The sequence below is a fragment of the Strix aluco genome, chromosome 4 (genome assembly GCF_031877795.1).
Source record: "Strix aluco isolate bStrAlu1 chromosome 4, bStrAlu1.hap1, whole genome shotgun sequence".
NCBI classification, from domain to species: Eukaryota; Metazoa; Chordata; class Aves; order Strigiformes; family Strigidae; genus Strix; species Strix aluco.
The window spans coordinates 91,074,262-91,101,323 of record NC_133934.1 but is presented as its reverse complement, the minus strand read 5'-3'; the positions used below and the strand labels follow the sequence as shown (position 1 = coordinate 91,101,323).

The 27,062-nt window shown below is 40.4% G+C and overlaps 2 protein-coding genes across 6 annotated transcripts in view; one reads left to right on the top strand and one right to left on the bottom strand.

Annotated features, from left to right (window-relative positions):
• Nucleotides 1–1,316: 1,316 nt before the first annotated feature.
• On the bottom strand, nt 1,317–25,056 carry SNAP23 (synaptosome associated protein 23). 2 transcript variants are annotated; one of them, XM_074824213.1, is made up of 8 exons: nt 24,638–25,056; nt 14,015–14,121; nt 13,405–13,446; nt 11,594–11,642; nt 10,975–11,092; nt 7,180–7,332; nt 6,463–6,607; nt 1,317–4,004 (listed from the first exon to the last, which is right to left on the bottom strand). In XM_074824213.1, exons 2-8 carry the CDS (start codon nt 14,069–14,071, stop codon nt 3,939–3,941), a joined length of 630 nt encoding a protein of 209 aa, XP_074680314.1. In that variant the 5' UTR covers nt 14,072–14,121; nt 24,638–25,056; the 3' UTR covers nt 1,317–3,938. The 2 variants fall into 2 exon arrangements, with proteins under 2 accessions (XP_074680314.1, XP_074680312.1); XM_074824211.1 differs by lacking the exon at nt 24,638–25,056 and adding an exon at nt 24,054–24,160.
• The window catches only part of ZNF106 (zinc finger protein 106), a 42,211-nt gene continuing 40,183 nt past the window's right edge, over nt 25,035–27,062 (top strand). For 3 of the 4 annotated variants that reach the window (XM_074824210.1, XM_074824207.1, XM_074824208.1), the window contains exon 1: nt 25,390–25,535. The gene's annotated coding sequence lies outside the window, so the exon portion shown is untranslated. Of the gene's footprint in view, nt 25,090–25,389; nt 25,536–27,062 lie in introns of those variants that run through there. The other variant, XM_074824209.1, reaches the window with a different exon arrangement.

Below are 27,062 nucleotides of genomic sequence, written 5' to 3'. Positions count from 1 at the left end.
AGGGCCACCACTTGGAGGAACAGACTTCAGCCCCGTCATGTCTTCAAGAGAAAAACCGCCTAGTTAAAGTGGGTCCCACCAACCATACTAGCACTGAATATACTAGCACATCAGGGCAGGTGGGAGGTGGGGTGTGAGTATGACGGGAGCATTGAGGGGAGGGGGCTGTGGGAAAAGGAGGTGCAGCGTTTGCCACAGGCCAGACCAAATGTTTCCGGGCTGGATGTTCCCCACCTCCGCTTTAAGCCTTGGCAGACCCCCTGTGATGACACTGTGGCCCCCCAGGGGTCCACAGGCCACAGGTTGAAAACCACTGGTATAAACCATTCATCTATTTTATTTTAGACCTGTATCACTTGCTCTCCAGTTTTCCACTGCAGTGAGATACCCTTTTCATCCATCTAGTCAATCAACATTTAGATAGCACATTGCTGTTTTGAGTGCAAAGGTAAATTAGCAACTGCAAGTCATTGCATTGTGTAAACAGCAAGCTGACTCACTGTACAGCCTTCAGAGGAAAGTTCTGCAAGTTGCCACACAAGCAGCACGTACTGCAGTTCATACTATAGCTACCCCCATGTTAAGAGTCTTAATTCATCTTTCATCAAGGGGTAGGCTAGCTTCAATTTACCAGTTATTTAAGTGTACCCTTGGGACATGTGCTGCATGCTCAGAATAGTTACATATGCAGACTGTCCCTAATTTATTTTGTTTTCTAGTTACTGGTAGAAATGCAGTATGAGAAATACTTCTTCCAAGCCATTCTGATACATGCTATTCTCTTTTGCAGCTCAAAACTGCTGCAAGTCAACACAAATCTGTATTTCCCCCTCACCTCCTCCCAGCTAAAACCATTCTGGTAATCTGAGGCTCTAGTATCAGAGAAAATACAATTTAAATTGCCTCACAAATGAAACTGTATTGGGAGTAGGTAAAATCGAGTGGACTAGGTATTTGCTAGGCATCTCTTACTGATACCTGACTGGAGAGTTTCAGTTATTTTACTTCCTTTATCATCATGAAGTATAGTCCCATGTCAAATCGCAGCTCTTTAAAGAAGAGAGGGACACATTTCATAGTTTGAAATTAGGTGATGTTGATTATGCAGGGCTGAAAACTAGGTGTTAAAAAAGATCACAATATTCCTCTCTCCCCAACCACACCCATTCCTTTGTTAGCATTAGGATTAGCATTTCTGTGAAATAAAAATAGAAGGGAAGCTTCCTAGTTGCATAGTAGCAACTAGTTCTGCCAAGTTTTTCAAGGACAGGAAACAAAACAAAGACATTTCTAAGATAAAATAGTTCTAAAACACATTCAGTTATAAAAGTATGTATTTTTTGTGCACAATATATAGTTTAACAATCAAAAGCAGAAACTGTAAACCTTCATTCTTAATAGCATTCAGAAATACAAAGATGTACAAGTGTTGATTCCATTCCACAGATATGGAAATTAAGCATCTATTCTAAAGACAACAGTAAGACAATCCAAGCAGCAGACTCTGTTGTTCACTAACATAAAGGCACCAACTCCCTCACGGATTTGGCTCTTGCTGCATCAGAAAATAGTATTGATATTCTGCTAACACTCGAGCTTAAGAGTCTCAGAAATTATTTCCTTGTGTGGCATTCATCACAATATTATGATTCTGATATAAAAATCACAGCATTCTCTCAGCCAACATGCTAATTTGTTGTTAGAGCTCAGGGAAGTCAAGAACATGGACTTGTAATGGCAAGGGAGAAAAAAAAAAACCCACATTCCAATGTTTGGAATGTCCAGATGCTACAGAGCAGGTTTGCACTGTTGTAAGATGAATAAGGTAACCACTTTAGTCCTCTGTTCCAGGAGACAATCATAACTAAATAACATATACTTTCACAACCAGCAGCAAATACTACTTCAGTTAACCTGGAGATTGTAAAATGGAAAAAAAACCCCAACATACAAGTCCTCTATGCTTTCCCATGCAAGTGATTGGTAGAAATTTATTATGCAATGTTCTTAAAAGTACTTATTTGCTACTTCTAAGTACACAAATGGGGTAGATAATGAGCTTTTAAAATTCATTAGCTTCCTACCAATTAATGGAAACCAGACATAAGCCACCACACACTACTGAAGTATCCAGTCCCCTAAAAACAAAACAACTTTACCTTATTCACATAAGACAGGCTACCACTGGCCTATTTATCCCATGCAGCAGCTCCATCCTTTGGTCAGGCTTGTTTGGGTTTTTTTTTTTTTCCTTTAAATATCAAGTTGTCCTGGGAACAAACTGAGAGTATACCAGTAATACTGACTGTGTTTCTACCAAAAAAGACAAAACAGTTACCACTGTTTGTCTTATATTTCAGCAGATTAGTGTCATCTCTCTAGCCCTGGGATTCATTATTAATGGCTACAGGATACTTGTGACCTGCCCTTCCAAAAACACACCCCATAATGCTATTAGTTTTAATTATTCCTCCAATTGAAGATTTTTGCCATCCAACACTGAGTATCACAGGTTAGCGCAAAGCATCATTTTCACCTTTAAAACAGACATAACATATTGCTGGGTGGCATTAGACAGGTCACTTGCAATTTACTTCCCCCCAAAAAACTCAAGAAAATCCTGGGAATATATCTGATATTATAGTAAGACCAAAATGTTTTTCTTCATAGGAAGAGATCTTTACCTCATCTGGTCAGAAACTCCTCTATTCTGCAACAGAACAGGAACATTTTACTTGCAAGCAACTTGGACATACAATTATTTCCTATTGCCAGTCCCAAAGTCTGCAATAATAAACCAGTCAGGAATCTATTTAGAACTAGTTTATTTAGAACTAGCATACAGTTCTTAAATAGGTATTGCTTCCTCCAGACTTGTGACAAAGAAATCTCATAATAAGCTTCTGTCTTCAGAAGGTTTAAGAAGCTGCCCTAAAGTCACTGCTAAGAGCAAACCCTGCACCAGATTTCAGTCACAATTTTGCACTGGAGAAGGGCATAAACTGAACTCCAGTGAAAACTGGCCAAAATAGAATCTGATATGGTATGTGAGAAAGCTGCATGCTCCTCTGCTCAGTTTCTTACAGTTAAGATGCATCATTCAAACACTTAAAAGTTACCTTTTAGATGAGGGGCATAAAATTTTCCATCAAATAAATACTTTTGAGAGAGTGTGTTATTTTCTTCTACTCACGTGTGCATGGGGTTTAGATCAGGTCTATATACACACAACATCATTAGAACAATGCAGCATGATTTCCTAGTCAGGACCTCCAAACCGATGTCGATTTACAGTAAAGAAATGGAAACCTGTATATCCCTCCCATTACCCTTAAATTAAAGTTCATGTGGTTAGGAAGTGTTTCAAAGCCCTCAATCCACAACTAGTAAGTAGTGGACCTCTTCAATTCTGTAATCCACAAACTCAACCTCAAGCCAATCATGTGGTTTGGATTGTGAAACTATGGTTAGCCTGCTAGAGATACAACTCAGACAATATTCACCAAGTCCCTATTTTAGTGAAGACACTCAACTTCTGAGGTATTTCAAACAGTGCAAAGTGCCCTCTCCAACTTCCCACAACTGTGAATTCAGGTTACCCTGCTTGTTCAATAAAGGACTGTATTTTGAGTGCAGGAAAAAAAAAAGACTGGGAGGGGGAATAAAACATGCAAGAAGATTCTCAAAGCCCTAACACTTTTAGCCCTGAGCAATTTAAAGAAAGTGAAGGCAGATGAGTAGGAGGAGTTATGTTGGCTGCTTTCTTGGAGTCAAGGCCACATTTACATGAAGCAATCAAGAAAATTAATCCCTATAGAAAGGGTACTGCTTCATTTTTCCCAGCCCCTCTTATTTCAGAATAGGAGAAGTTTCACAGATCCATGAATATGGTGGTTTGCAGCTGGAGAGACACTGTCATTGAACAATGACAGCAGGCTTTAATTGTCAATTAGTTTCTTGGCTCTGATGTTGGCTTGCTCAATGCGTTCCCTGTTTGTATCAGCCTGAAAGAGAAATTCATAGGTCATTTGCGCACTTCATGCAAAACAGTTTAAACTGACATGAACTTCTGAATAATTATCATCATTGTGGTAGACAGAGGGGAGCAACTTTTATAAGCTGGAAGTAATTTTTTTTTCCCCCTAGCCAGCATATGATGTCAATTTTAGCAGGAACAGAATCAAAAGAAATACCTTTTAGCTTTCAGCTGACCCTCAAAACATACACCAGCTTGCCTCAGCCAGTCATAAGGAATATTTATGGAACAAAGGGATAAAAATTCCCTCTCTTCAAGTGTTTAGACACCTTAAGGACCTCTACAGAGCAGCTTTATTGCTATGGTCTAGAAATAATAGTCATTGGTGACCTATGGGCATGAAGTTAGAATTATTTTGCTTAGTGCAAATCCCTGTTTTTCATCCACACACCCTCCAGCGTCCTAGTGTCATAACAGTATGGTATCTGTAAGAAAAGCATTTTAATGGTTTTACTATTATAAGACATCACAAGCCAGCCACACCATCTAGGCTGAACAAGTGTCAAAATACACTTTTACTGAAAGTTACGATAAGGAGCTTCAAAACAATTCCCTGATTATCTGGCCTGCACTGGAGAATATGTAGGAGGGGTAATAAGCACAAAACTAGCCTCTGCCCTCACCATGAGTAGAACCCCTGAGAAGCTCTACCTGTGCCAAATATTTGCCATTTCACACCTTCACACTACCATGGGCTGGAAAGAGAACACTGGCAGTTCAAGCCCTTTCCTCCTGTTCTTTCCTTCCTGCCCTTTGGGACAAGGTTTGGGGAAGGGTAGGAACCTACTACAGAAAAGTGAGACTAACCTGTTAACACCACTTTGGAAACACATTGCTACTAGATCTTTTTCTAAGAAAAAGCCACTAACTAACTTTTATTAGGGGTTTATTCAGACTATGAGTCCTGCATAACAGTCAAGCCTACATATTTCCCAGGTTAGTTGGAATTAAAAAAATTAAAAACCAAAGCACCACCTCTATTCTGAAGTTAAGCTTATTACTGCTTTTTGTTTCTTTATATGATACTGTCCTTTGGAGATTTACCCTCAACATTTTGATTTGGTTTCCACACTGTTCACTAGATTTAAAAGCAGAAAAGGATTAATATCCTGAGACAGACTGCCAGTCTCAAAGCCAGGAATTGCACTTTCATTTTTATTGCTGCTTGGTAAACCAATTCTAACTTGTTTACATGATATTAATAGTAAGACTTCATCAGCAAGATGATTCAGACCACTAAAACAGCATCCAGCCAAAACAGGTGCTTAAAACTACCAGAAACACTACTGCTAAAACCAGTAATTCCCACTTGGAGTTTATCTGACCAGGCAATTTTCAGTCCACTTTATAAGCTCATTTTAAACTCCAATTAAATTTTCTGTTCTTTGAAATGTTTGACTTGATAATCTCCTCAGATCTGCAGTTGCAGGGAATAGGGAAAGACAATTCAGGCATCCTCCATAAGATCATGTTGATTTGCCTTACCAATACTAAGTTAATACCCCTGAGTTACTAGACAAAATTGAGATGCTAACATAGACACAACCAGCATTTATGTCAGACTAGCTATATATATTTGAGAAAATGCCATTCCTCTTGCTTTTAACCCTACTGGGCATTTCAGTGATATCTTTAACTTCCTGTTTTGTCTTAATTCTATAATTTTACAGCAATTGGTGTTCACTTCTGCTTTTTAAAATCTTTAATACACACTATTCATTAAAGCTTTCATTGCCTTTCTTAACCAGGATGCCTGTAAAAGAACTATTCATTTCAGAATATGGGGATTTCTAAAATATGGCTAACTTCCTCCTAAATTGCCCTCTAAAAGAAAACCCCCCAAAACATATTTATATGATTCATCTGTTTTGGGAAGTTAATCTTTAAAGCAGTAAAATAAAGGCATTACTGGCTATGACTCGCTTCATGCACAGATGAGGGCAGACCATGTCCCTGTGCACCTACAAAACCTGTTGTTCTACAGTCTTCCAGCTCCAATATTAACCTGTCCACAAGAATTAGGGCAATGAATTACCTGTGTTTTATTTTACATTCAATGATTCTAGTGACTTTAAGAACTCCAGAAAAATCTTGCTGTTGTTAACAATACCAATTCCCTGCAATCAACAACTCCCACTTATACCTTCAATAGATGCCCTTTTGATCCAATCAAGTTTAGTTGTTTTCAGAGCAAGCAGTGACCTGTGCTGTATTTTTAGGCTTCCTAACACTCTGAAGCATTTGATTTTTCAGCTACATACCCAAACACCAAGATACAGCTCTTGTTCAAATCACTGAAACTTAGAGGATGGTATAATCTTAATGCACATTTACTGCAAATACAGGTAGAGGACCATGAGCCCATTCCTTACAACTTCTCAGTTACAACCTCTAAGCTGAAGGTAGAGAACACCTTTGACACCTACCTTTACATTTATTCGGTCTATTTGTTTATTCTGGGCATCAATCTCATTGCCCATATCCAAAGCCATGTTTTTCAAATTTCCAAGAATGTTTCCCACTTGAGCAAGATTTTCATCCATTTCGTCTTCTCTGGCATCATTTGTTATCCTGTTCAAATAATTAAGACAATGTTTCCAAGAATCAAGAACTTGCTTTTCCCTACCCTAAATTTACTTTAATAGAAATTTTTTGTCATACACTTATCTGGCAGGCAATGTATTCAAGCCAAGGTATGGTTTTCCCCTTTTAAAACCCCATGTATTCCATGCAAGCAGCCCACCAAATTAAGGTGCTAAGCTAGCTGCTATTACAAAAATAGCCTTAGAATTTAAAATAACAGCTACCAGAGGAAGTTAAAGACTTGAGTTTGTCTCAAATAGGCTTTATGACAATAAAAGTCCTTGATATTTTTAACAGTCCCCTCAATAATTGAGCACTAAGTTCTATAGTCCTCACATCCAGAAATAGACTGATAATACCACCACTATGAAAAGAGATGAGCACTACAATACTGAAAGCATCGCTGTCCGCCATCTCCTCTCCAAGCAGTAACAATTCCTCCAAGCAGTGGTAAAAAAACCTTACTAATTAGCAACTTCAGCTAAAACACATCTGAAAAGCTGGCAACTGGTAACTTAAAGACTTCTGGATGTGAGACTGAGAAATACGAAGCAGCAAACCTTGTAATATATCCACCACTTGGTCCTCCAGAAGTCTGAGGCTGCTGCTGATTTAAGCTTCTTGGTTGCATGGAAATCACATGATCCGCTGAATTTTCTGTTCCATCTCCCCAGGTTGCTCTGTATGCCTTGCTAGCCTCAAAGTTCTTCGTCCTACTCCGTAAAAATAAGAAATCTGAACTGCTACATCAAAAATATGGCTTCCTGACTAGAGTTCTGTATTAATCTAGGATTTTCAGAAACATTTGTCTAGTGCCTGAGATTATATTTTGTATAGACAAAGCCTTGTCTATACAATAGAGCTTCTTATATTGGGATAGTACAAACACAACTGAGTTACTCTAGGGACAGTGATTAATTTGGTCTTAAGCATTAATACAAGCACAGTAATTTCCTTACAGTAATAAAATTTACCAAAGAGGGGAAGCTTATGACAGTAACAGGAAACCTTACACTGTCATAAGATAGTTGCATTTACATCAGGAGTTAGTCTAGAGTCAGGATTAGTTACTTCTCAGGGAAGAAATGGGGATGGAGGAAAACTCTCTCAAATGCAAATAGCTACACTATGCAAGAAAGCCATTAATCTCTATGGGTTTTTAATGAAACATTTTCTGTTGCCAAGTCTTTCTTTTTAAAGTTAATGTTTCTCAGGTTTATTTTGATTCTGAAATAACAGCAACCATGTTTAAATAGCTCCTTCATTCTGCAATTCAGTTGTACTAATTCCATTAAAGCAACAAACCAACTTACCATTACACTTCTACCACACAATTCAGAAGAGGAAAAAAATTAAAGAAAGCACACTGACATGAAGCAATCTCACAAATCTTAGACTAGATATTAGGAAGCATTTCTTTACAGAACAGGTTGTTAAGCATTGGAATGGACTGCCCAGGGAGGTGGTGGACTCCCCATCCCTGGAGGTGTTTAAGAATCGTGTGGACATAGAGCTTAGGGATATGGTGTAGTTGGGAACTGTCAGTGTTAGGTTAATGGTTGGACTGGATGATCTACAAGGTCCTTCCCAGACTTGATGATTCTGTGAAATCAGACCCGCAAAAGCAAGAGGGGAAGAAAATATAACAGAAAAATAATTGATCTGAACTGGTGTCAATTCTCATGAATGCTAAAGAACCTGTTTTGAGAAGAATATTCTCGTGTTCACCTTGTTTGCTAGCATTTTCACATTTAAACTAGGCAATCCAGACTCCACTGCCACTTTTCTGCTTCTTTAAAAGCCTGTGAAGGGAAATCTCTAACGGCTTTCAGTACACCTAACTTTACAATTACAGGTAATCAATTTCTATGTCTATAGTGCCTTTCAGTAGCACAGATGTTTCACATTTGAAGAGGTGTGGAATTAGCTGTAATGAAGCATTCCCCTCATTTTTCTGGCATTTATGTAATCGAAATGGGAAACTATTTCATAGGTCAGACCCTATGAAAAGTAATCTAGTATGAATACATCAAGGGGAAGAAATGGATTAATTTCTCAGTTCATAATGGAACTGTTGCACCCAGCAGAACCCTAAAGAAACCTCGACTAGTCAATTCTAGGTCCTTGTCCATACACACAGACTGAAAAATCTCTTTAGGTTTACTGCAACTAGATTAAGCATTATATTTTAATCTCATTCATACTAAAGCCACAACAGCAGGAGAGCTTTTTATGCTTGGCTTCTGGATTAGCAAAATCTTAGGTGCCAGAGGTAACTGAGGAACTTACTGAACAAAAACAAGCAGCCTGAAAACTACTTGCACATCTGAAGCAGACAGCTAGAAACAGATTTGTTACTCAAACTAAGCACAGTTAAGAACAAAGTTTCTCAGCACCTGATTTAAGAGATGTTTTTTAAATTAGTATACATTCACTTTTCTCATGTTTCATTTCTGTAAGAGTAAGGCAACTCATGCTACCCATCAAACCAGCAAGGGCTCAAGCAGTTGTTCCAACATTTCCACAGCCAATACACTCAACAGTAATGGACATTGTCTATTCACATCAGTTTTACAATACATCACAGCGACAAGGAGACCTGCATGCAGACATCATGCATGTGCAAGCACAGATCCAATGGAAGCATCACTTCAGACGGATAGTTAAATACACATCTGCACTAATAAGACTGACCTTGTCCTAAAATCCGCTTTCACCAGTTAAGTGAATACAGCTTCTTATCCTAGTCTTCATTTTTAGAAAGCAAGCATCAGTGTTAGGAGAGAATGGAGAAGAAAGAATAGTAAAGACCAGCAAACAGGTTATTAATTGTTATTAGTACATAGATTACATTAGTGTACTGCAATTATTTTGTGTTTTCACAGAGCTTTTATAAACAATCTAAGCCTAGGAGAAATGAGAAAAGCAGTATTTAATTCAGCAAGTGTTCTGATGTAGCTTTATGCCTTATGAAAAAAATGAAAAATTTGGAAGTAACTGGTTGGCAAAAACCTCACACTGACAGAAACACTGATGTGCCAGTGGATATGTGAAAGGCATTCACAGTTTCTTCATCGTCCTCTACTTACCTAGTAGATTTTTCTGCACATTACTGCCCACTTCAGTACAGGACTCTTTCTTTTATTGTTAACTGTGTATTTGGAGTGCCACAAGAGTTCATAAATTCTGAGCTTGCTCAGTGTCAAAAAGCTGCTTAGCTTCAGTGAACTAAGACCGCCAACTACAGAAAACAAAGACTGAGTGTGGCAAAATGCTCAGAGTCCATCAGTTTGACAAAACTAATATAAAGCAGTAAGCACATCCTATCCAGAGGTCAGCACAGAACTATCTGCCTTTTCAAGGTACTAAAGCTTTAAGACTTTCAGCCTTAGAAGCCACATTCATATCTATGCTAAACAATCCTTAAAGTATTATTCTGTTGGATAATCAAGACTCTGCTACGCCAAGGAAATTCTACCTAAATTACTGCAATCTCTCAGTTGAATCATAAGGTCTTTTTGCTCATGCTAAAGAGCTAAAAATGAACATACACACTATTCACTTCAGTGGTCACTCTTAAAATAACTCATTTCTCTTTCACTTGAAAGAACTATGATCACATCCAATTCATACAATTTGATCATTTGCTGCTTACAGAAAAAGCTAGCACAACTCCAGAAAATAAATACTGTTTTCCTTGTAATACTGACTTCTGATCATTGTTTAGGCTGTTTAGAAGTATAAATCAAGCACCATACAAAAGATTAGATTACTCTTAACTGACTTGGACATGGTAGCCATAATAACAGTGTTACAAAGGTACTGTGAAGCATGTCTGGAAGAATTTATGTAGTCACTAGTGAAACATTAAAGCTTTAACACCAATATCTGTTTTCCTACTCTCTTTCCTAAAGCATTTTTTAAAAGCCTAGAGAACCAGTATTGCTTTCCTTCTCCAAAGCACAAGTTTTCTTGCTTCTAAGTTAGTACAAAAGTACTTTTGTGAAAAAATGACTTTCAGAGTCAAGTTTCTAACAGACAAGCGCTTACATACGGTTATCTGCAGTCCAGTTTGGTCTCATGTATGGACATTGGTAGTATTCTACTAAATATAAGCTTTAAGGAGATTAGGGCACAATTGTGCAGGATGTTACACAGCAGCTGTATTTACAGTGAAAGGGGCACAATATATGGTTAGATGCAAGTAAGCTTTAGCTATTCTCATACAATTTCAAAAGGGTTCACCTCTACAAACCAAACCAGTCAACCTTCCTAGAGATTCAGCATTTTTTAATTAGCTCTTTTATTAGAGATCATATTCTAGAACTTCAGACCCAAGTACCAATTTAACTGACCTGTTACAAGGACAGACACAGAGACCACAGCATTTGTTGAGCTCTGTCAGTGTCTTCTCAGCTTCTCTCATATCCTTATTTATCTGGTCCATGCCTTCTTCTATGCGATTTAGTTGTTCTAGAAGAGAAACAAGTGACTTGAATAAACATGGACTGGGGGAAGGTGGGGGTGGGATATTAACATTTCTTTCAAGCATGAATTTACAAGTTTGTGTTCTATCTTTATATCAAGGCTAATGCCTTTCTTCTTTCCTGCCTTCTGGGATTTTGTTTATTTTTAAGAAAGATTAAGTGATAAGTTTTGTTTATTACATTACAAATATTTTCCCTATCCCTAGAGCAGCACTTGAGTTGCTGCTTTTACAATAAATGCAGTTACATTCATGCTATGGTGGAAAGTAAGTGCTTCTGTAGCAGAGCTGTATCACACTAATTAACACGGTCTCTCAACTACTTTAAGACCTCTTAAATACTACAAACATGGGAATAGCCAATTTTTAAATCTCATTGTCACACAAGTAGTCTTTAATAAGCCTTTAATAACTCTTGAATGATAATCCTTTTTCTTACAGTCATAAAACTGATTTTTAGTGTTAGAGAAGAAAAAGGAAGAACTCACCTCCCTGTTCATCCAGCATGCTGATAGTTTTGATGCCGACATCCTGGGACTGCAGGAAGAAATTTATTTGCAGATATAAAAACAGATTTCAGTACAGCAGTGCAAAATCACAAGGTCTCTATAGTAAATTTGATAAACCAACCAAGTTCATATTAAAACACTGTGCTAGGAGTAACTTCTGTAGCAAAGCTATGCTAAATTTTAAATTAGATCCTATGTCAGGCTGATAATCTCAGCTATTACACTATCTCAATTAGAGGGTTTTTTGTGAGGTTTTTCTACATTACAACAAGATGATAAAATTTACTATAAGACTCAGATTGAACTATGACAATGCCAAAACTAAAAAGTAAACTTAGTTGTGCCTTGTTTTGAAAAGTGGCATTTAGTTCATTCTTTATCCCTATGCCCTTCAATAGGGCTGACAAGGCCTTTAGTCCTGGAAGCCAGAATAAAAGAAAGCAAAACAAAGCCTGCAAAGCCATTCTTGAGAATTCAGCAGAAGAGATCAGAAAGAATAGCCCATCGCTGGTTTTAGAACCAAGCAAAAGAAATCAGCAGGGAGAAATACACCACAGCACAGCTCTTTGCTGGCTCAGAGTCCTGATTTCAGCATGCAAGTTGCACCCATGCTTTACTGTAAACTGGCAGCATAGAACTGTCTATGGAAGGAGCTATTCTAACTTCTATGAATCACCAAATTACGATACCAAGAGAAATTATGTTGCCTCATTAAATGTTCTTAACATTTGTGTCTTAGAGGTATTCATTAGGCTATGCTGATTCAAACACCTCACTGATAATAGTAGTATCTTCAGTTCCACAGCAGCCTGCTACTGTATGGACAGTGATACAGGCTCTAAAGCAGTAGTGACCAAACACTTTGTGGTCCTTATTTATTGGATTATTTTTTAGTGTTCTCACACTCACAATAAATTGTCTCAAGTCTTCAGCACTAAAAGTCTGGGCATTAGCTTTGAAGGCATTACTGCCCAGTCTCTTGGATTCTCATTTGTCTTTGGCATATCAAAGATTAGCAAAATTGTCTTGCTGAACCAGTTAAGCTTTGTTAAGTCTACCAGAGCTGACTATCAGCCATCTTATCTTACTCTCTACCAACTGTTTTTTGACTTTACAGTATCACAAGTAAGCTTTCAGTCCTTTTTACAATGGGGCATGCAAGCCATAACAGTGTAGAAGAACAGATGCCTCATACAATGTCACCCAGAAAAACCAGAAATACAGATTGTTTCAAGTAATGTATAAGGGTGTTAAGAGTTTCATCATCATACTTAACTACCTTTAAAGTTAAAACTAATGTACACATTGTAAGGTGTACTACTTTTGTTTAGAACCAAAACCAGCCCTACCTTCTACTACCCCACCCAACTGAGCCCTACTCTCCTCAAAGCAGGACATTTTCACACTGTTCACAGGCAAAATGAGCTAAAAGACAAATGAAAGATGTTATGAGAGTCAAGTGACACAGCAGCCAAAGGCAGAACTGATCATCACAGAAAACTTTTTATAACCGATCTGTAGCATTTGGAGATTAGGCCATTTTGCTTAGGAGGAAAACAAGTAAAAAGGATATTGATCCTTCTGTGATCTGATACAATGTGAAAAACATTAGGTTTAAGTCATTCCAACTCTACTACTGAATTAAAGCAGCAACTTGTAATAATGAAGTGTGTGTCAAAAAAACTTTGAGAAAGACAAAAAAGTGATTAAGATCACTTTGTGATAGTCAACATGATGATTCTTATACTTAAATTAATAAATACCCAGGGAATTCAAAAGCTTTTCCTTACCTCAATGGCCAGGCCAAGAATCCTCCTTGTGCTTTCCAAAGACTAGAAAGAGAATTTTAAAATGTGTGCATTAGCAGTAAGTATGTATCAGTGTATGAAAGTCGTCTTTACCAGTTAATTACAGTAAGGCAACTAGTATACAAAGGTCCATCAGCCTGTCCATATGTAATACACACTACAACACAGCCACAGTGGCAGCATTAGAGTTTTTTTTCAGTAGTTAGTAAACCCTTGGTTTTTAGTACTTGCTGGTACTTTGCTTATCCCATTGGAAAGTCATTATAAAAGAAAAAATATTCAAATCAATTTTAGTTAAAAGAAGTCATGAAGTATCAACATGATTACAAACACTGTAAGTACCCAGCCTGCACTGTCTCAGTAATCAGGACTGGGTGCTCAGTCAAGTAGGTGACTTTACAATTCAGAAGTTTAAATTCATTCTTACTTTTAGGAGTAGTCTTCACTCTAGTATTTACCAAGTAACATGAGTTTGAAACATTCAGCTATACCCTTTGCAGAATCACTACCCTAGACTGACTTTATTTTTAGAAGATATTGTAATCTTGGCAGATAAATACTGTAATCCCAGATGGCTTCCTACAATATTTACCTCATCAGTGACCTGGTTGGCCCTCAGCTGAATTTCTTCAGGCGATAGTTCAGCCATGATGAGGAACTATTACTTGCAAGTAATCACGTTAAAGAGAAACTTCCCCCCTGTAATAAGAGATATCAGTTAAGCATCAGAACTATCCTTTTATCAGTATTTTGAGTTGAAACGAGAAAACTGTTCAAAGAATGAAAAGCCTAAGCATTTCATTCTGTGTAGTACACCTGGTTAAGGCTACTAGGCACTAAGAATTACTCAGCCAATATGACATAACTGAGGAGCTAAAAGAAATTCAGGAACAATCAGTATGTGGAATAGTTTCCTTTCCAAGACTCAGCTTCCTAAACATGGTGGTTTTGTTTGTTTTTTGGGGTTTGTTTTGTTTTGTTTTTTAAATTCTATCTATTGTTAGTTTAAGGTAAAAAAATCAGGAAATAGTCTTAAAATAAAAAGCTTCTCCATACTGGAAAGGCACATTGGTTTACCCAGTAATCCAGAGACAAATTAAGGCATTTAAATTACTAGCATAAACTAAGTGTTCTTCCCCTTCCCTCTGAAGGATTTCAACAGAAAAGTCAGAAGGGGAAACACTTTCAGACCAAGCATGACTTAAAACGATTCCAGTAGCACTCTAGAAATAGACATTCTTATGGTATGGTGCATCCCTCAAATACAAAAGGATTTGCAGAAGTTTTTAATGCTATGTCTGCAACTCTAGCAAAGGTTTTCAAATCGACCTCTCTCATAATAAAGATAAATCAAGATTTTCATAACTGAAGTCCCAACACACCAGAATTTAACTTTTGCTATAAGCAGGAGATATATTTTTGTCTGAAGACACAAGAGAAAAAGGCAAGCCCATCAATAAGCGTATTCTTATCATAGCCAGGTTTTTCACAGCTAAGAATCTACATTCTTGTTGGAAGAATGGTAATAAAGACAGCACTCCTAGCAATGGCAAAACAGAGCTCCCAGGCTATAGAAGAATTTAATGAGACAGCACAAACTGAGCAATAAGATTATTTTTAAAAATGTATTTTCCCCTTAACTTTAGATTAATCCTTGCTCTTTCACATGAGCAGCTTCCAATTAAATTCACATTATCCATTGAGATCACTCCAAACACCCTGCTTGACTAACAGAACTGTTCCATTTTTCCCTGCAAGATCAGTATTTTAGAAGACATAACATTAGTAACTGCTTTCTGGAGGGCAAATTCATGCAGGTTCACCCAGCTGTTCGCTAGAAAATGGATGCTGTTCACAGCTCTTTGCAGGAAGTGTACATACCTCTGAGAGTGAACTGAAATCAAGACACCCAATCCCTTACAGCAGAAGTACTTCACAATTTATACTCAAGCAGGTCTGGTCTTTAGCACCTAACACACCTCCTCAGCCTCAGACTATGGGTCTCGGAGGTTTTCTTAAGCAGCTGTCAACACAAGTTAGTTTTTGCTATCATTTTAAAAAAGAAATCAGATACTCTCACACAAGGCCCCTAATAGCTCAGTTCAGTAGTTCAATTTTATGATATAATCAGTGACTTATCTTTTCATTCACACATTTAAGCTCCTTTCATGAGGTTTATTTAGGGCAGCTCAGTCCCAACTTTGAATTTGGGAATGCCCTTCAAGCTGGTTTGCACAGGTAAGGACTGGTAAAGGAGGGACAGGGGGGAAAGGACCTATTTTCACCAAATTAGATTAAGCACAAGAAAATGAGATTGAAACAAAAAAAATTAACTCAACAGTCAGAATCCAATATAACTGTTAAGCAGGTATTCTTTTATTAGCAGTGCTGGAGTCACCCTGGGGATTCTCCACCATAAGGGCTCCCAAGAATTAGTAAGGAACATCAGTTTACATATACACAAATCATATTCATTAGAGTTCCTAGAAAGGGGTGTCTTATGATAATGAGTTCCCAGAATTCATTTGCATAGTTGGGCATGTGTAGTGAAAATAGGGTGAGGGTCTTCGGTGGTCGGGGGAGGAAGTAGTCTTCTTCACTGTTTGCTAGTTGACCCTCTTTCCAGAGCATGCGCTGTGAAGTGAAGTCCAGGTGCCTCCCTCCTAAGTCAGCAAAATCAGTTTCCCTGTAATAGGGTCTCTGTGTCTCTTTGTTCGAACCCCCCTTATCTCATTCTAGGAGTTGCCCAAGTGTCCACTGAGGGCCTTGAGTCTGCTATCAGTGATTTACATAGGGAGCCTAACAAGCATTTCAATCTTGCCTAAATAGACAAAGAGACCTAAGGAAACAGTTGAGGAGTCAGGAGTCCTTGAGAAACAAATGAAGCAAAACACAAGCAAAGCTTTGAAACAAATGAAGCAAAAGCACAAGCAAAGCTTTGAAACATCACATCACAGTTTAGTCTTAATTGTTAGAAATTCATTTGTTTGAGCGCTTTCATGATCAAGCTAGTTCTTTGGGTGAAGATCTCACATTTGCTTAATATTCAGAAACTGGATGAAATTTCAATTATATAGTTGCACTGAACAAGCAGTATCTGGATTACTGTGACTGTTGCAGGCTTGGCCAGCCTTTCCCTACTTTACAGTCAGGTACTTCTGCAGCTTGGAGCCATAAAACACACATCTCATCTTGGAGAGCAAAAGGGATATCATATCCCCACCCTGTGAATACAACAGCTTCCCAAGAATCCCACTGTAATTGCAGAACAGGGCCGGAAACGCAGCTGTAATCCCAGAGTGACCTGGAGATTTCTTTTTCAGCAGCCCTGGTGTCCTGCTTCCCTTTGCAGCTGGGTTCAGGCGACCCAGGAATTCACATACCAGCACAAGCACAACTACTGGCCCTATGGTGCAACCCTAGCTCAGGAGCTGGATTTGAGTTACCCAAAAGCCATACTGCAGCCAACACTACACAATACAGTAACAGTTTCTTGGCTTTTGAGACAAGGGCATGACAACATTCTCAAACATGCATAAGAAGGATTTGTTTAGAAAAGTAAGCCTTTAATGGGTAATAAGACTCTTATCTTTGAACAGATGTTTGCAAATACATTACACTACCTTCATGTCAAGAAAGCACACAAAATCTAAAGAAAGAATGTATACTTTATCAGGCCAGATACTGAGTTTTACATTTTACTCAAAACTGCCACAACACTCTCCTGTGCTACTAGAAGTGCACAGAGAAGCGATTGAAAACCAACCTGCAGTGAGACTGAAAAAGGAGAAGGAAGGAGACAACAGTCGGTACTTCCAACTCCCAAACTAGTAAATCTTGGTGTTACATTTTGGAAGGTAACATATTACTGGAAGCTGACAGTCATGAATTAACTTCAGGACTGAAACTCATGTACACTATACTAAATTCACCCTGGGCTTGACAACTGCGATATTAATAAAGTCCTATGAAAGATAACACCATGTTGAAATCTGATAGTAATTACATGAAAAGACATAGCAATTACATGAAGAGCTACTCCATGTACTATTAGCTATCAAACTATTCCCCCCACCAACTTAGTCCTATTTACATTAGCTCACTACAGAACTAACAATCCATTATTTGACACTAATAAGTTAGTAATAACACACTAAACCAGAAAGTGTCTGAAGTTGCATCTGACACCAGACAACAGCTTGAAAACACAAGCACTTGCCACTGAATCTACCAGTTCTAACAGCTGACAGAGAAGCTTTGCGTTCCCCTAGCTTGCTCACAGCTTCCTGAACAACTCTGCTGCCAGACAGCAAGAAGTTCTATGGAAACACACAGCATTCCTCTCACTTTCCCCCTAAAATGAGAAAACTGTTTATGAGTTGACCTAACACTGAAAAAATCCACCTGCAAAATATGAAGGAAAAATACTTCTATATAGCAGACACCTGTAACACAGAGCAAAAAAGTTACTTCCAAGATTCCTCAAAGCTGAGATATGCATGTGCTTATCTTCTCATGCTCACAGCTGGACACCTGTAGTGTTCTGTCTCTTGTGAGGTGAAAACATAACCTGAATTGATGTTCATGTGCTCAGTTCACACTTGCTAGGGTAACTGACCTATGTGGGAGGAATCTAAATAAAACCACTCAGAACACTTGGTTAAGAGACTAATTTTCTGACAATCTTTCATCACAGATAACAGGGTACAGCTCCTTGCTGGTCTTTCACTTCTCGAGGTCTTACGTCACTGAAAAGAGTGACAGAACCTTTCTTTCTCTAGACTTCCCAGCAAGCTTACCCACTTCACTTTTCAGCCACTGCCATTAGAGCTATGTAAAACAAGACAGCATGCTCTTTGAATTGGTTTTGTTACAATATTTAATGCTGAACACTGAAACCTGATGCATTAGACTCCCAAAAGCCATAGTTTTATGCCTGTTAATTTGTACAGCTGAGTTGGTCAGCATCGCTTTTGTAAGCACACACACAACCTTTACAGTAGCTCTGCACAGGAAGTTAGTCCTGTGAGGCAGAATAGAAAGAGACATTCCCTGGACAGTAACAGACTTCTCACCACACAGCAGTTGATAACATCCAAAAAAGCACACAGGAGTAATTGAGAAGAGACCAAACATTTCCAGAAAAGCCTGTTTCCAAAGATGGAGAAGCACTCTTGATAGCTGCATGTCTAACTGGAACAGCTGGAACATAACAGGTGCCTTTATTGCAAAATATTTCTAAAGGAGAAGTTAGAACACCCAAAATGAGGCCATTTGTACTGAACTAATAGCTCAGTACTGAACTAATAGCTCGGCTATTCTGACAGAACACAGTATACATACATACAGGATACTCATTCCCTATCTTTCTGCCTAGGAATCATAAAGCACCCACTGAGGTATCCAGCTCTTAAGTTAATGGTACATGACAAAATGATTTTATATCCAACACATTAAGATTCTCCAATAAAGACAAAATATTCAGGAAGAAAATACCTGATATAGCTGAAGTGTTCCTAGCATGTATTTTATTATAATGTAATGTTTGCTAAGGAAGCATTTATTTTAATATCAGTGTTTCATGTCTTATTTTCTTTGCTTTCCCTCTCCTACCATTTTTAAAATCCTAGCCACAAAGTAACCAAAGAAAGAGAGAAGACAGCCTACAAAGACTTCATAATTACAACAACATTCTACTATTTTAGTTTGTTTTCTCCCAGTGGTAACTCTTAAGCAAGAAACTAATGTGCCTACGTACAAAGTAGAACTCCTTTAAAGAAGGATGTAATATCAGTTGTATTTACTTTTTGATACAAAGAGTACTCTGCAGTATTTACTCAGCTACCAGACCGCAAGTATTGAAGTTAAACACATTTCAGTGCAACTACCCCTCTACCCCTTGCATAGGAAAACCCGGCACCTACAGACAATGCAGAACTAAGCTTGCTATTATAATACTTTCTTGAAGTAACAGGCCTCATGAAAATCTTCTACCAGGAAACTTAAAAGATAACAACACGCTCACCTTAACTATCACTGTCTTGTAAAAAAGGAAGATTCATCAAGAAACAAGAGCACCAAGGAAATAAACACAGGGTCTTCAAATCATAAGAATCTGTCTTTTCAGCCATGTTTTATTTCGGAGATTGTGGGGTCAGAAAAAGTTCTTTGAAATTCCAGTTCCAACCACAAGCTTTAGATAAGATGTTATCTCTTCACAAGACTACTCATATTGTGCTAAACCATCCCATAAGCTTGCTACTTTAATGCATATTAAACTTAGGATATTATGGTCCAAGCCAGCTGAGGATGGATTAGACTTAAGTTACTTCTATCCCCTGGACAAGAGGAACAATGAGATAAGGGAAATAAATTTATGTCTGCACAGACTTTTCCACTTACCATGCATTTAGTCATGGCTCCAAAAACCCTGAAAAAGCTGCAATACACTCTCCTATGTGAAGTTGTTATGTTGGAGAAGGTTGAGGAAAAGACACAAAAAAGGCAATTTTACAGAACTGTTTAAAACCTCAAGGTATTTCCTGCAACAGAATGAGGGACATGACAGGCCCTTTTGGGCTGGTTTTAACATGGTGCCAGACCCATTCAAAGCATCATTGGCTTAGAGATCTTAATTTGGTTAATCAACACACCCTTATAGCAGCTGAAGCATTTTAGTAGGTTGTCTAACTTTAAAAAACTGGAAGGTGACACAGATTGATGTGAGCTATAGCTATGTCTGTATTAGCAGTAGGGTGATCCCATGGGACTATAGTGCAAATTTTCATTTGGGGAAAGTGCTGCTCACATTACCACATCTGGTGGATCGTTCACAAGTATTTAATCAGAGTTCTGCCCTAACCCCAACTACTGAACTGAGAGCTAACACCTGGCAAGCCATAACTTTCATAAGCCTGAGTGCAATAGGAGCAAATCCAGTCTTAGTAATACCCACAGTGTCTATGTATAAGTCTCCAAGTTAAATTATCTGCTTGTGATCAAAAAGCTAAGACAGTATCATTTTATTCAACAGCAGCACCCTGGCTGAGATTCCCCAACAATAGGCACATTAAAAACTTCAGGGAAGAAATAAAGCATTTGAATCAACAGAGCTTCCAGATCAAAGTACGGTTTTAAGCAGCCAGCAACAACAGAGTCATCTTTGCCACTTGTCTTCCCAGAGCACACAGTAAAAAATGAACATGAAATCTTTATTTGTTGTCTCTGTCATTAGTCTGAGATACTCCTCTGCACTGCTAAGGGTTTTTCTTACAAGTGTTTTCTTTTTCATTCAGAATTACTTGTAAACTGGATGCCAGCTATTTATGCCAACACTCAAGTTTCCAATGTAAACAAGTTTCAAAAGCCATTACAACTGTGAGGTTGCACAGTCTTTTCAAGGGTTTTTCAATCCCAATAATCTTCTGAGGCTTATAAAACACTTCCAAGGTAATGAAAGCTATAGCAGGCAATTTACATGCTGTTTGAATATGCTTTTCTTCAGCACTAGCCAAGAAGCAATTCTAAGGCTTATTAGTTCTAGAAAAAAAGAAAACTTCCTTGTTTTGTGACAGTCATGGCATATTCAGGCTGTGCTATCCAAAGCACTCAAAACCCCTAAGAATTTTTTGTCTTACTGATCTTTGTGAATTTAAACCAACTGCAGGGCACCACAAGGCCTAATGAGTGCTTGCTCAACTGCAATTACAGTGCACATCTGGAAAGGACTGTAGGCAGGGAGACGCTGTCAAAAGTGACAAGTTTTCTTAAACCAGACAGGTCTACTTGCACCAGACCAAGAAATTGTTGATTGCTTGCGCTTTCACAAACCCACTTTGAATAATCATAAGATTTTTGTCCTCCATCTCCAGCTGACGTGCAGCAGTTTTGTGTCTGACAGACTGAATGCCTTTCAGAAATCTCCATCACATACATCCATCACATGTGCTAAATATCATAAATGAATTCCTTACCATCTGGGGGGTCCTCCATTTGAACTTAGCCCCTTCTCTATCAAGTTATGCTTCTAATCATTATCACAAAATTTTCTTCCTCCTTCACTGACAACTCTAAACTAGAAGTTAAGCACAAACATTCCTTTTTTTCCTGTTAAAGGTATTTTGATAACATCAATAACACACAGCAGGCTGTGCCTTGGTGCCTAGTTCCATAAATGGAGAATAAGTATGAGGTCCCCAATTTTCTTGTGAGTATGAAATAAAGTGAGAGAAGAAACCAGCATAATACTTTTGGTCATGGAAGACAATAGCTGTGAGAGCTGAAGGTTGGTATATGATTATGTCTTTAATGTGAAAACCGTACGGTTGTTTGCCTTCTAGAATAATTTCTTTCTCTCAAAAGAGCTATTTCCAAGCTCTGAATGAAAATCACATAACTCCTACAAAGTGTTCTAGAAAGATTGCACGGTTACATCTTCACGTCGTTTTCCTCTTCAAAATCTAGTGAAAGTTTCCAGTAGTCATGAACTAAACTTAGAGTTCAGTGGAAAGCTTTCATGCATATATGTTCAAGTTACTCATTTTTATAAAGTCACAATAACAAAGATTCCGTCCTTTCTATTTCCAAATAACTATATTTGACTACCCCTTCATTTCAGATAAATCAAAAAGTAATACACACACTTTATCCTTTTAACATAATCCACTAGCAAGAATACCAAAGTATTAGACCTTAAAATACTACAATTACCAGTTCACTAGTTTTTTCTTGGATGTTTGAAATACATACCAGGGAAGAAATTTTAAATAGCAGCTACTAACCAATATATCTAGAAGTATGATTGAGAAATGCAGCCTGTGCCTCTTTTTGGGTAATCTCACCACAAAGGTAGGAACTAAGATATGTCATAACTCTGCTGTTGCAGCAGCTGACTGAAAGCCAGTATCTCATGAGATATACTTTTAGCCATCAGCAAATTGGTACAGCCTCAGGTGATCGTGGACACCCTGCCAGCTCCTTCTGTTTTAAAGCAAGCAGTTGCCTTCCCCAAAAGATGGAAAAATTCATCAATCTCTATTCTTAGAAAAATGTGAATGTTAATTATGAAAGTTCTGTGCATTCATGCAAAGATTAAAAATTAAACAGTTTACAAATTAAATGGATTTATACTGAGGGTTGGGTTTTTTTGTTCCTTCAAAGTCTTTATATCACTAATGTAGGTGTTGTTTCCTTAAAACCCTTAACACAGTTATCCTACTTGTTGGTAAGCTGAAATTCAGCCCAGCTGATGCAGGGTGGTATAACGTATCAGCACCAGAACGTATTCCTCCATACAATTATGCCTACAAGATAAATGAATAAAGCATCTGTGACCCTGGGGGAAGCGACCAGGGCTCAAGAACAAGACACTACTCTGCATGCTTCCTGCTTTCTGTTATCAGCTTCCTGAACACACTGCACAGCGGCGACAGCGCAAAGAATAGGCGCTAGCAATGCCACCTCCTCTGTGCAGTGTATTCAGCTCTATACTCAACAATTCAATTTTGTTCCTGGAAAAGCCTTGTGACACCTCTTCCAGATTAGTTACTGGCCAACACAAATTAACAATCAACCCTAGAGCCACATACAGACAGTATCAGATTCCATTCTTCAAATGACACAAGTTCTGCTATATAGTAAGCTACTTCAAAAGCTGGAGAGCAGGGGAGGTCAGGCATATAGATTGCTTAATGGACTGTCTGTAAGCAATGAATTGCTCAAGTCAATGAATCAAGCAATTGACACCATAGGCTTTTTCCTTTGTCCCTGAACACCTTTCTACATAGCTGTTTTCTCTGCAGCACTGAATCAGGTGTGGTTATGAAGAAGCAAAGCAACAGCAAGCTGCTTAGTTCTGAACACTGAGCACCTACTGCCCTTTTTAAGAGAGCAAAAAAGAGGAAGGTAAATAGCTAGAGAAGTTGCATAAAGAAACTTCTAAAGTTTCTTCAGGTCATTTGCTTCGGGTGTCAAATCCTGTGTGTTGATTTGATAACCTTTGTCGTGTAAAACAGAAACAAAAGTGGAAAATGAAAAAAGTGAAACATAAAGCTAACGCTTCATTAGCTTCCCAGAAGTACGAAGGGCATCAAGATGTACAATTAAGCACAAAAGTACAGATTACTCTTGATGCTTAGTACGTACCCCAACAGCATCTTACTAAAGGCAGCAGGACATAACGCAAGTTTAAAACGCGTAACAAGAGGAGGGTCTTCTCCTGTACCCTACTACCGGCTCAATTCAAAGTGCTCTCACCAAGCATGTAAAGAATACCTGGAGACGGCACCGACGCCCCTCGCAGAGGAGGACTGGGAGAGGCCTCCCAGCAATAAGGGGACGGGCACAGCCCGTGACTGTGGCGGGTGCTGGGGGGCCCTCCCAGGCCGCCCGGACTGGCAGCAGGCCGCGTCCCGGCCGCCCCGTTACCCCGCGCTGACTCGCGGGCCCGGCAGCCAAGCCAGGGCGGCACCCACTGAGCCAGCGCGGTCGCGACGGGACCGCCCCATCCCGTCCCATTCCGCAGAGGCCCCACCGGAGCCAAGTCCGCCTCACGCAGGGCTCTACACGGCAGGGAGGCAGCCACAGACCGGCTCCACCGGCTGGTCCCCCCGCCCAGGGCGCCGTATACCTACCGCTGCCACCACCGCTGCCTCACGCCTCGCCGCCGCCCTTAAGCCGAACCGAACCGCCCTGAGCCGAGCCGCCTCTTTAAGAGCCCATGTCCCGCCCGCCCCCGGTGCGAGCGCTGACCCGCGAGCGCGTCACCGCCCACCCCCCGGAAGCGGGAACCAGCACCGCCTCTCGGGGGCGGCGCCACGCCCGACGTGGCGGGAAAAAACAAAACAAAACAAAACAAACCCCCAAAACCCCCAAACCAACAACGAGCAGAGGCCCTCGCCACCCCCACAGGAGGAGGGCGGCGGGGACGGCGGGCTGGACGTCGGCCGCCGCGTGCAGGCCGTGTACACCCAACATGGCGGCAGGCGAGGGCCGGCTGCGCCTGTGGGCGCTACGCTGATGGCGCGCGCGGCGGGCGGGCCTGGCGGACTGCAGCGCCGTCAGCAAACGGCGCAGGAGAGGAACAGCCCCATCCGCACCGCGGGGCGGTTCTCCGGGTGAGCTGCTCTCTGGTAGGAGGGAGCGTGGCAGCCCCGCGACTGTTACCAGAGGAGAGCACCAGGGCAGGAAGGGAAAGCTGCCGTGCGGGATCGCGGACCTCATCTTCTGCAGCTGAGCCGGGTGGCCGTTCCCGAGGCGTGTTCCTTCGTGGGCGTGGATAACTTCTTCCCTGTCCAGGTTGCCATTAGGATCCAGTACCTGCCGTACGGCTGCTACCTCGGAGCCCTGCCGGGAGCTCCTACAGCACCGACACTTGCAGCAGCTGACGTGGTGTTTGAGCCTGTACAAGGTCCCTTTTCCAGCGGAGCCGCTGTGATCTCGGAGCTGGGCCTCCATTCCCCTTCTCTCCCTCTCGGGATGCTCAGAGCCCCTGTGGGCTTTGGCTCCTTAAAAAGTCCCAGTTCGATAAGGCTTATCGCACGCTGCACAGCCCGGGCACCAGGGTTGTGGTCCTGTCTTTCGTCCTGTCTTTCCAGTCGCTCCTGGAACTGGTTTTCCAGACGCAGCCGGGCTGGCCCAGCACAGCGTCGACGGCTTCTCGCTGCTGAGGTACCTGCGGCCTTCAGCGCCCGCTCTTTAGGGTGGCAGCATGTAGCACTATGTGTATTTATAACACTATGTTTACAGATAACAACGACGTTTATTACCATTGTCGGCTGATAAATGCCCTCAGTTGACAGCAAGTGCCGCCGCCCTCGCTCTAAGGCTCGGCCGCAGGCACCCGCCCCGGTGTCCCGCCGCCAGGACTACATTTCCCGGCAGGCAGCGCGCAGGCGCGGGCGTGCCTCCCGGCGTGCAGCGCGGCCGCCCGCCTGCTGCCGCATTGGCCGGGCTGGGCCTTTGCCCCGCCCCGCCGCGCGCCGCGGGTCTCTGTGGGGTCGGCCCGGCGCTGGTGCGGGAGGGTGGTGGGCTCCGGGGCAGGCGGCGGCCCGGCCTGCTCGGTCCCGGCGGGGGGATGGGTTTCCGGGCCGCTGCCCTGGCGAGGGGTGCGATGTGTGAGTACCGGAGCTGGGGGGGGAGGCAGAGGGCGCGGGGGGAGCTCTGTGGCGGCAGCGGGGGTGATGGGGGGTGGCTCCGGTGGAGGGGGCGGCCTAGAGGGTCTGCAGCGGGCACCTTGCCGCGGGGCGGGCACGTGTTTTGCTTTGCGTTGTGAGCGTCCTGTATTGCAGAAGTTGATGCTGTATTGAGCGTTGTTACTCTGTTAAAGATAAGCTTTGCTAGAGCGGGTTTCCAATCACAGATGAGTATCTATCATGCTGTCTTGTCTCTTCGTGCCTGCCAGAAGTGTTTCCAGGGCTGAAGTGTGGCTTTGGGTACAGAGTCGCTTAATTACCTTCCCCATACCATACAGCTAAAAATGTGTCGTAGTGAAAGCATGTATGAATGTGGTGATAAATGTTTGGTAATCTAAAAGGAACTGGGACTGATAGTATGAAACAAGCCTCAATAGTACAATGAGATAGGAGGTATTTAAAAGTAATCGTTCGTTATTTCAAGCAGGATAGTTCACATGCAAACTTACCTTAACTGTTCAGGGGTGCTTACGAACTTGAACTCGGAGAAGTTTATGAACATAGGGTAGAAGTGGCATTGATGATTAAAGTTTATATCTCAGTATACTTTATCGATAGTGGTTTATTAACAATGGTCTCATGCAAGTAAGAAATTTTCCTTTTCATCTTCTCTCCTGCACCTGCAGCTTTCAAGAGCTTTGTAGAGCAGATGAGTTCTGAGGTGTGACTTATATCTCTGCCGGTTATTTCTGTTCTTTTGTTATTTGCTACTTCTTTCAGTCAAGCCTCAAGTACTGTATTAAACTAATTGACTGGTTTGCTGAACTGATAAATCCTAGCCTAAAAAAAACACTCAAGCCTTCCAAAAATTTGGTTAATAGTTTTGCTGAAGTTTGAAATTATCTCCCCATTAGCACTGCAATATTTAGGATGAATATTGCAGGTTCTAGGGCCAATGCAATGTCACTTTGTAACTTCTTACCTTGGAAAATAGATTCCTATCGTGAAGTCTCTTCTGCTAAAGGTAGCTGTATTATCTTGTTCTCAGTCCTTGCTTGAGTTAAACTGAACTGGCAGTACAAGGCAATGGCATTTGCACCACCACACATATTTCACTATTGAGTGATTTTTGTATGTAAAGTTTGTTAAATAGCAGCTATGTTCTAGTGTTATCGATTTGAAACAAGTCATTGGTTTTAGCTAAACTATGTTACCCTGTTACCTGAGTCGCTTTTGCGGCTGCAACCAAACTTGGGGTAACTTCTAGCCCATATATCTAAAAATGTTACACATTTGATGAGATGTTAGATAAATGCATCTTAATTTATACAGGACTGTGGTAGCCAGTAAAAAGAATAACAGCTATTACTGCCCTATAAATACATATCAAAAATGTGTACAGAGATACTAAAACTTGTAGATAACTCCATCTAGGTAAAATTAAGATATTTTTCCATTGATTTTTTCCACTTTATCTTGTAAAGACAAAATTCCTAAGATATCTGGAAT

Excerpts from the sequence above, each read along its gene's own strand:
- SNAP23 (XM_074824213.1), bottom strand. The coding sequence starts at position 14,071 with ATGGCTGAACTATCGCCTGAAGAAATTCAGCTGAGGGCCAACCAGGTC. Across the intron at positions 6,608-7,179 it reads AGTGGTGGATATATTACAAG|GATAACAAATGATGCCAGAG; the intron begins GTTTGCTGCTTC and ends TTATTTGAACAG. Across the intron at positions 4,005-6,462 it reads TAGACCGAATAAATGTAAAG|GCTGATACAAACAGGGAACG; the intron begins GTAGGTGTCAAA and ends TTTCTCTTTCAG.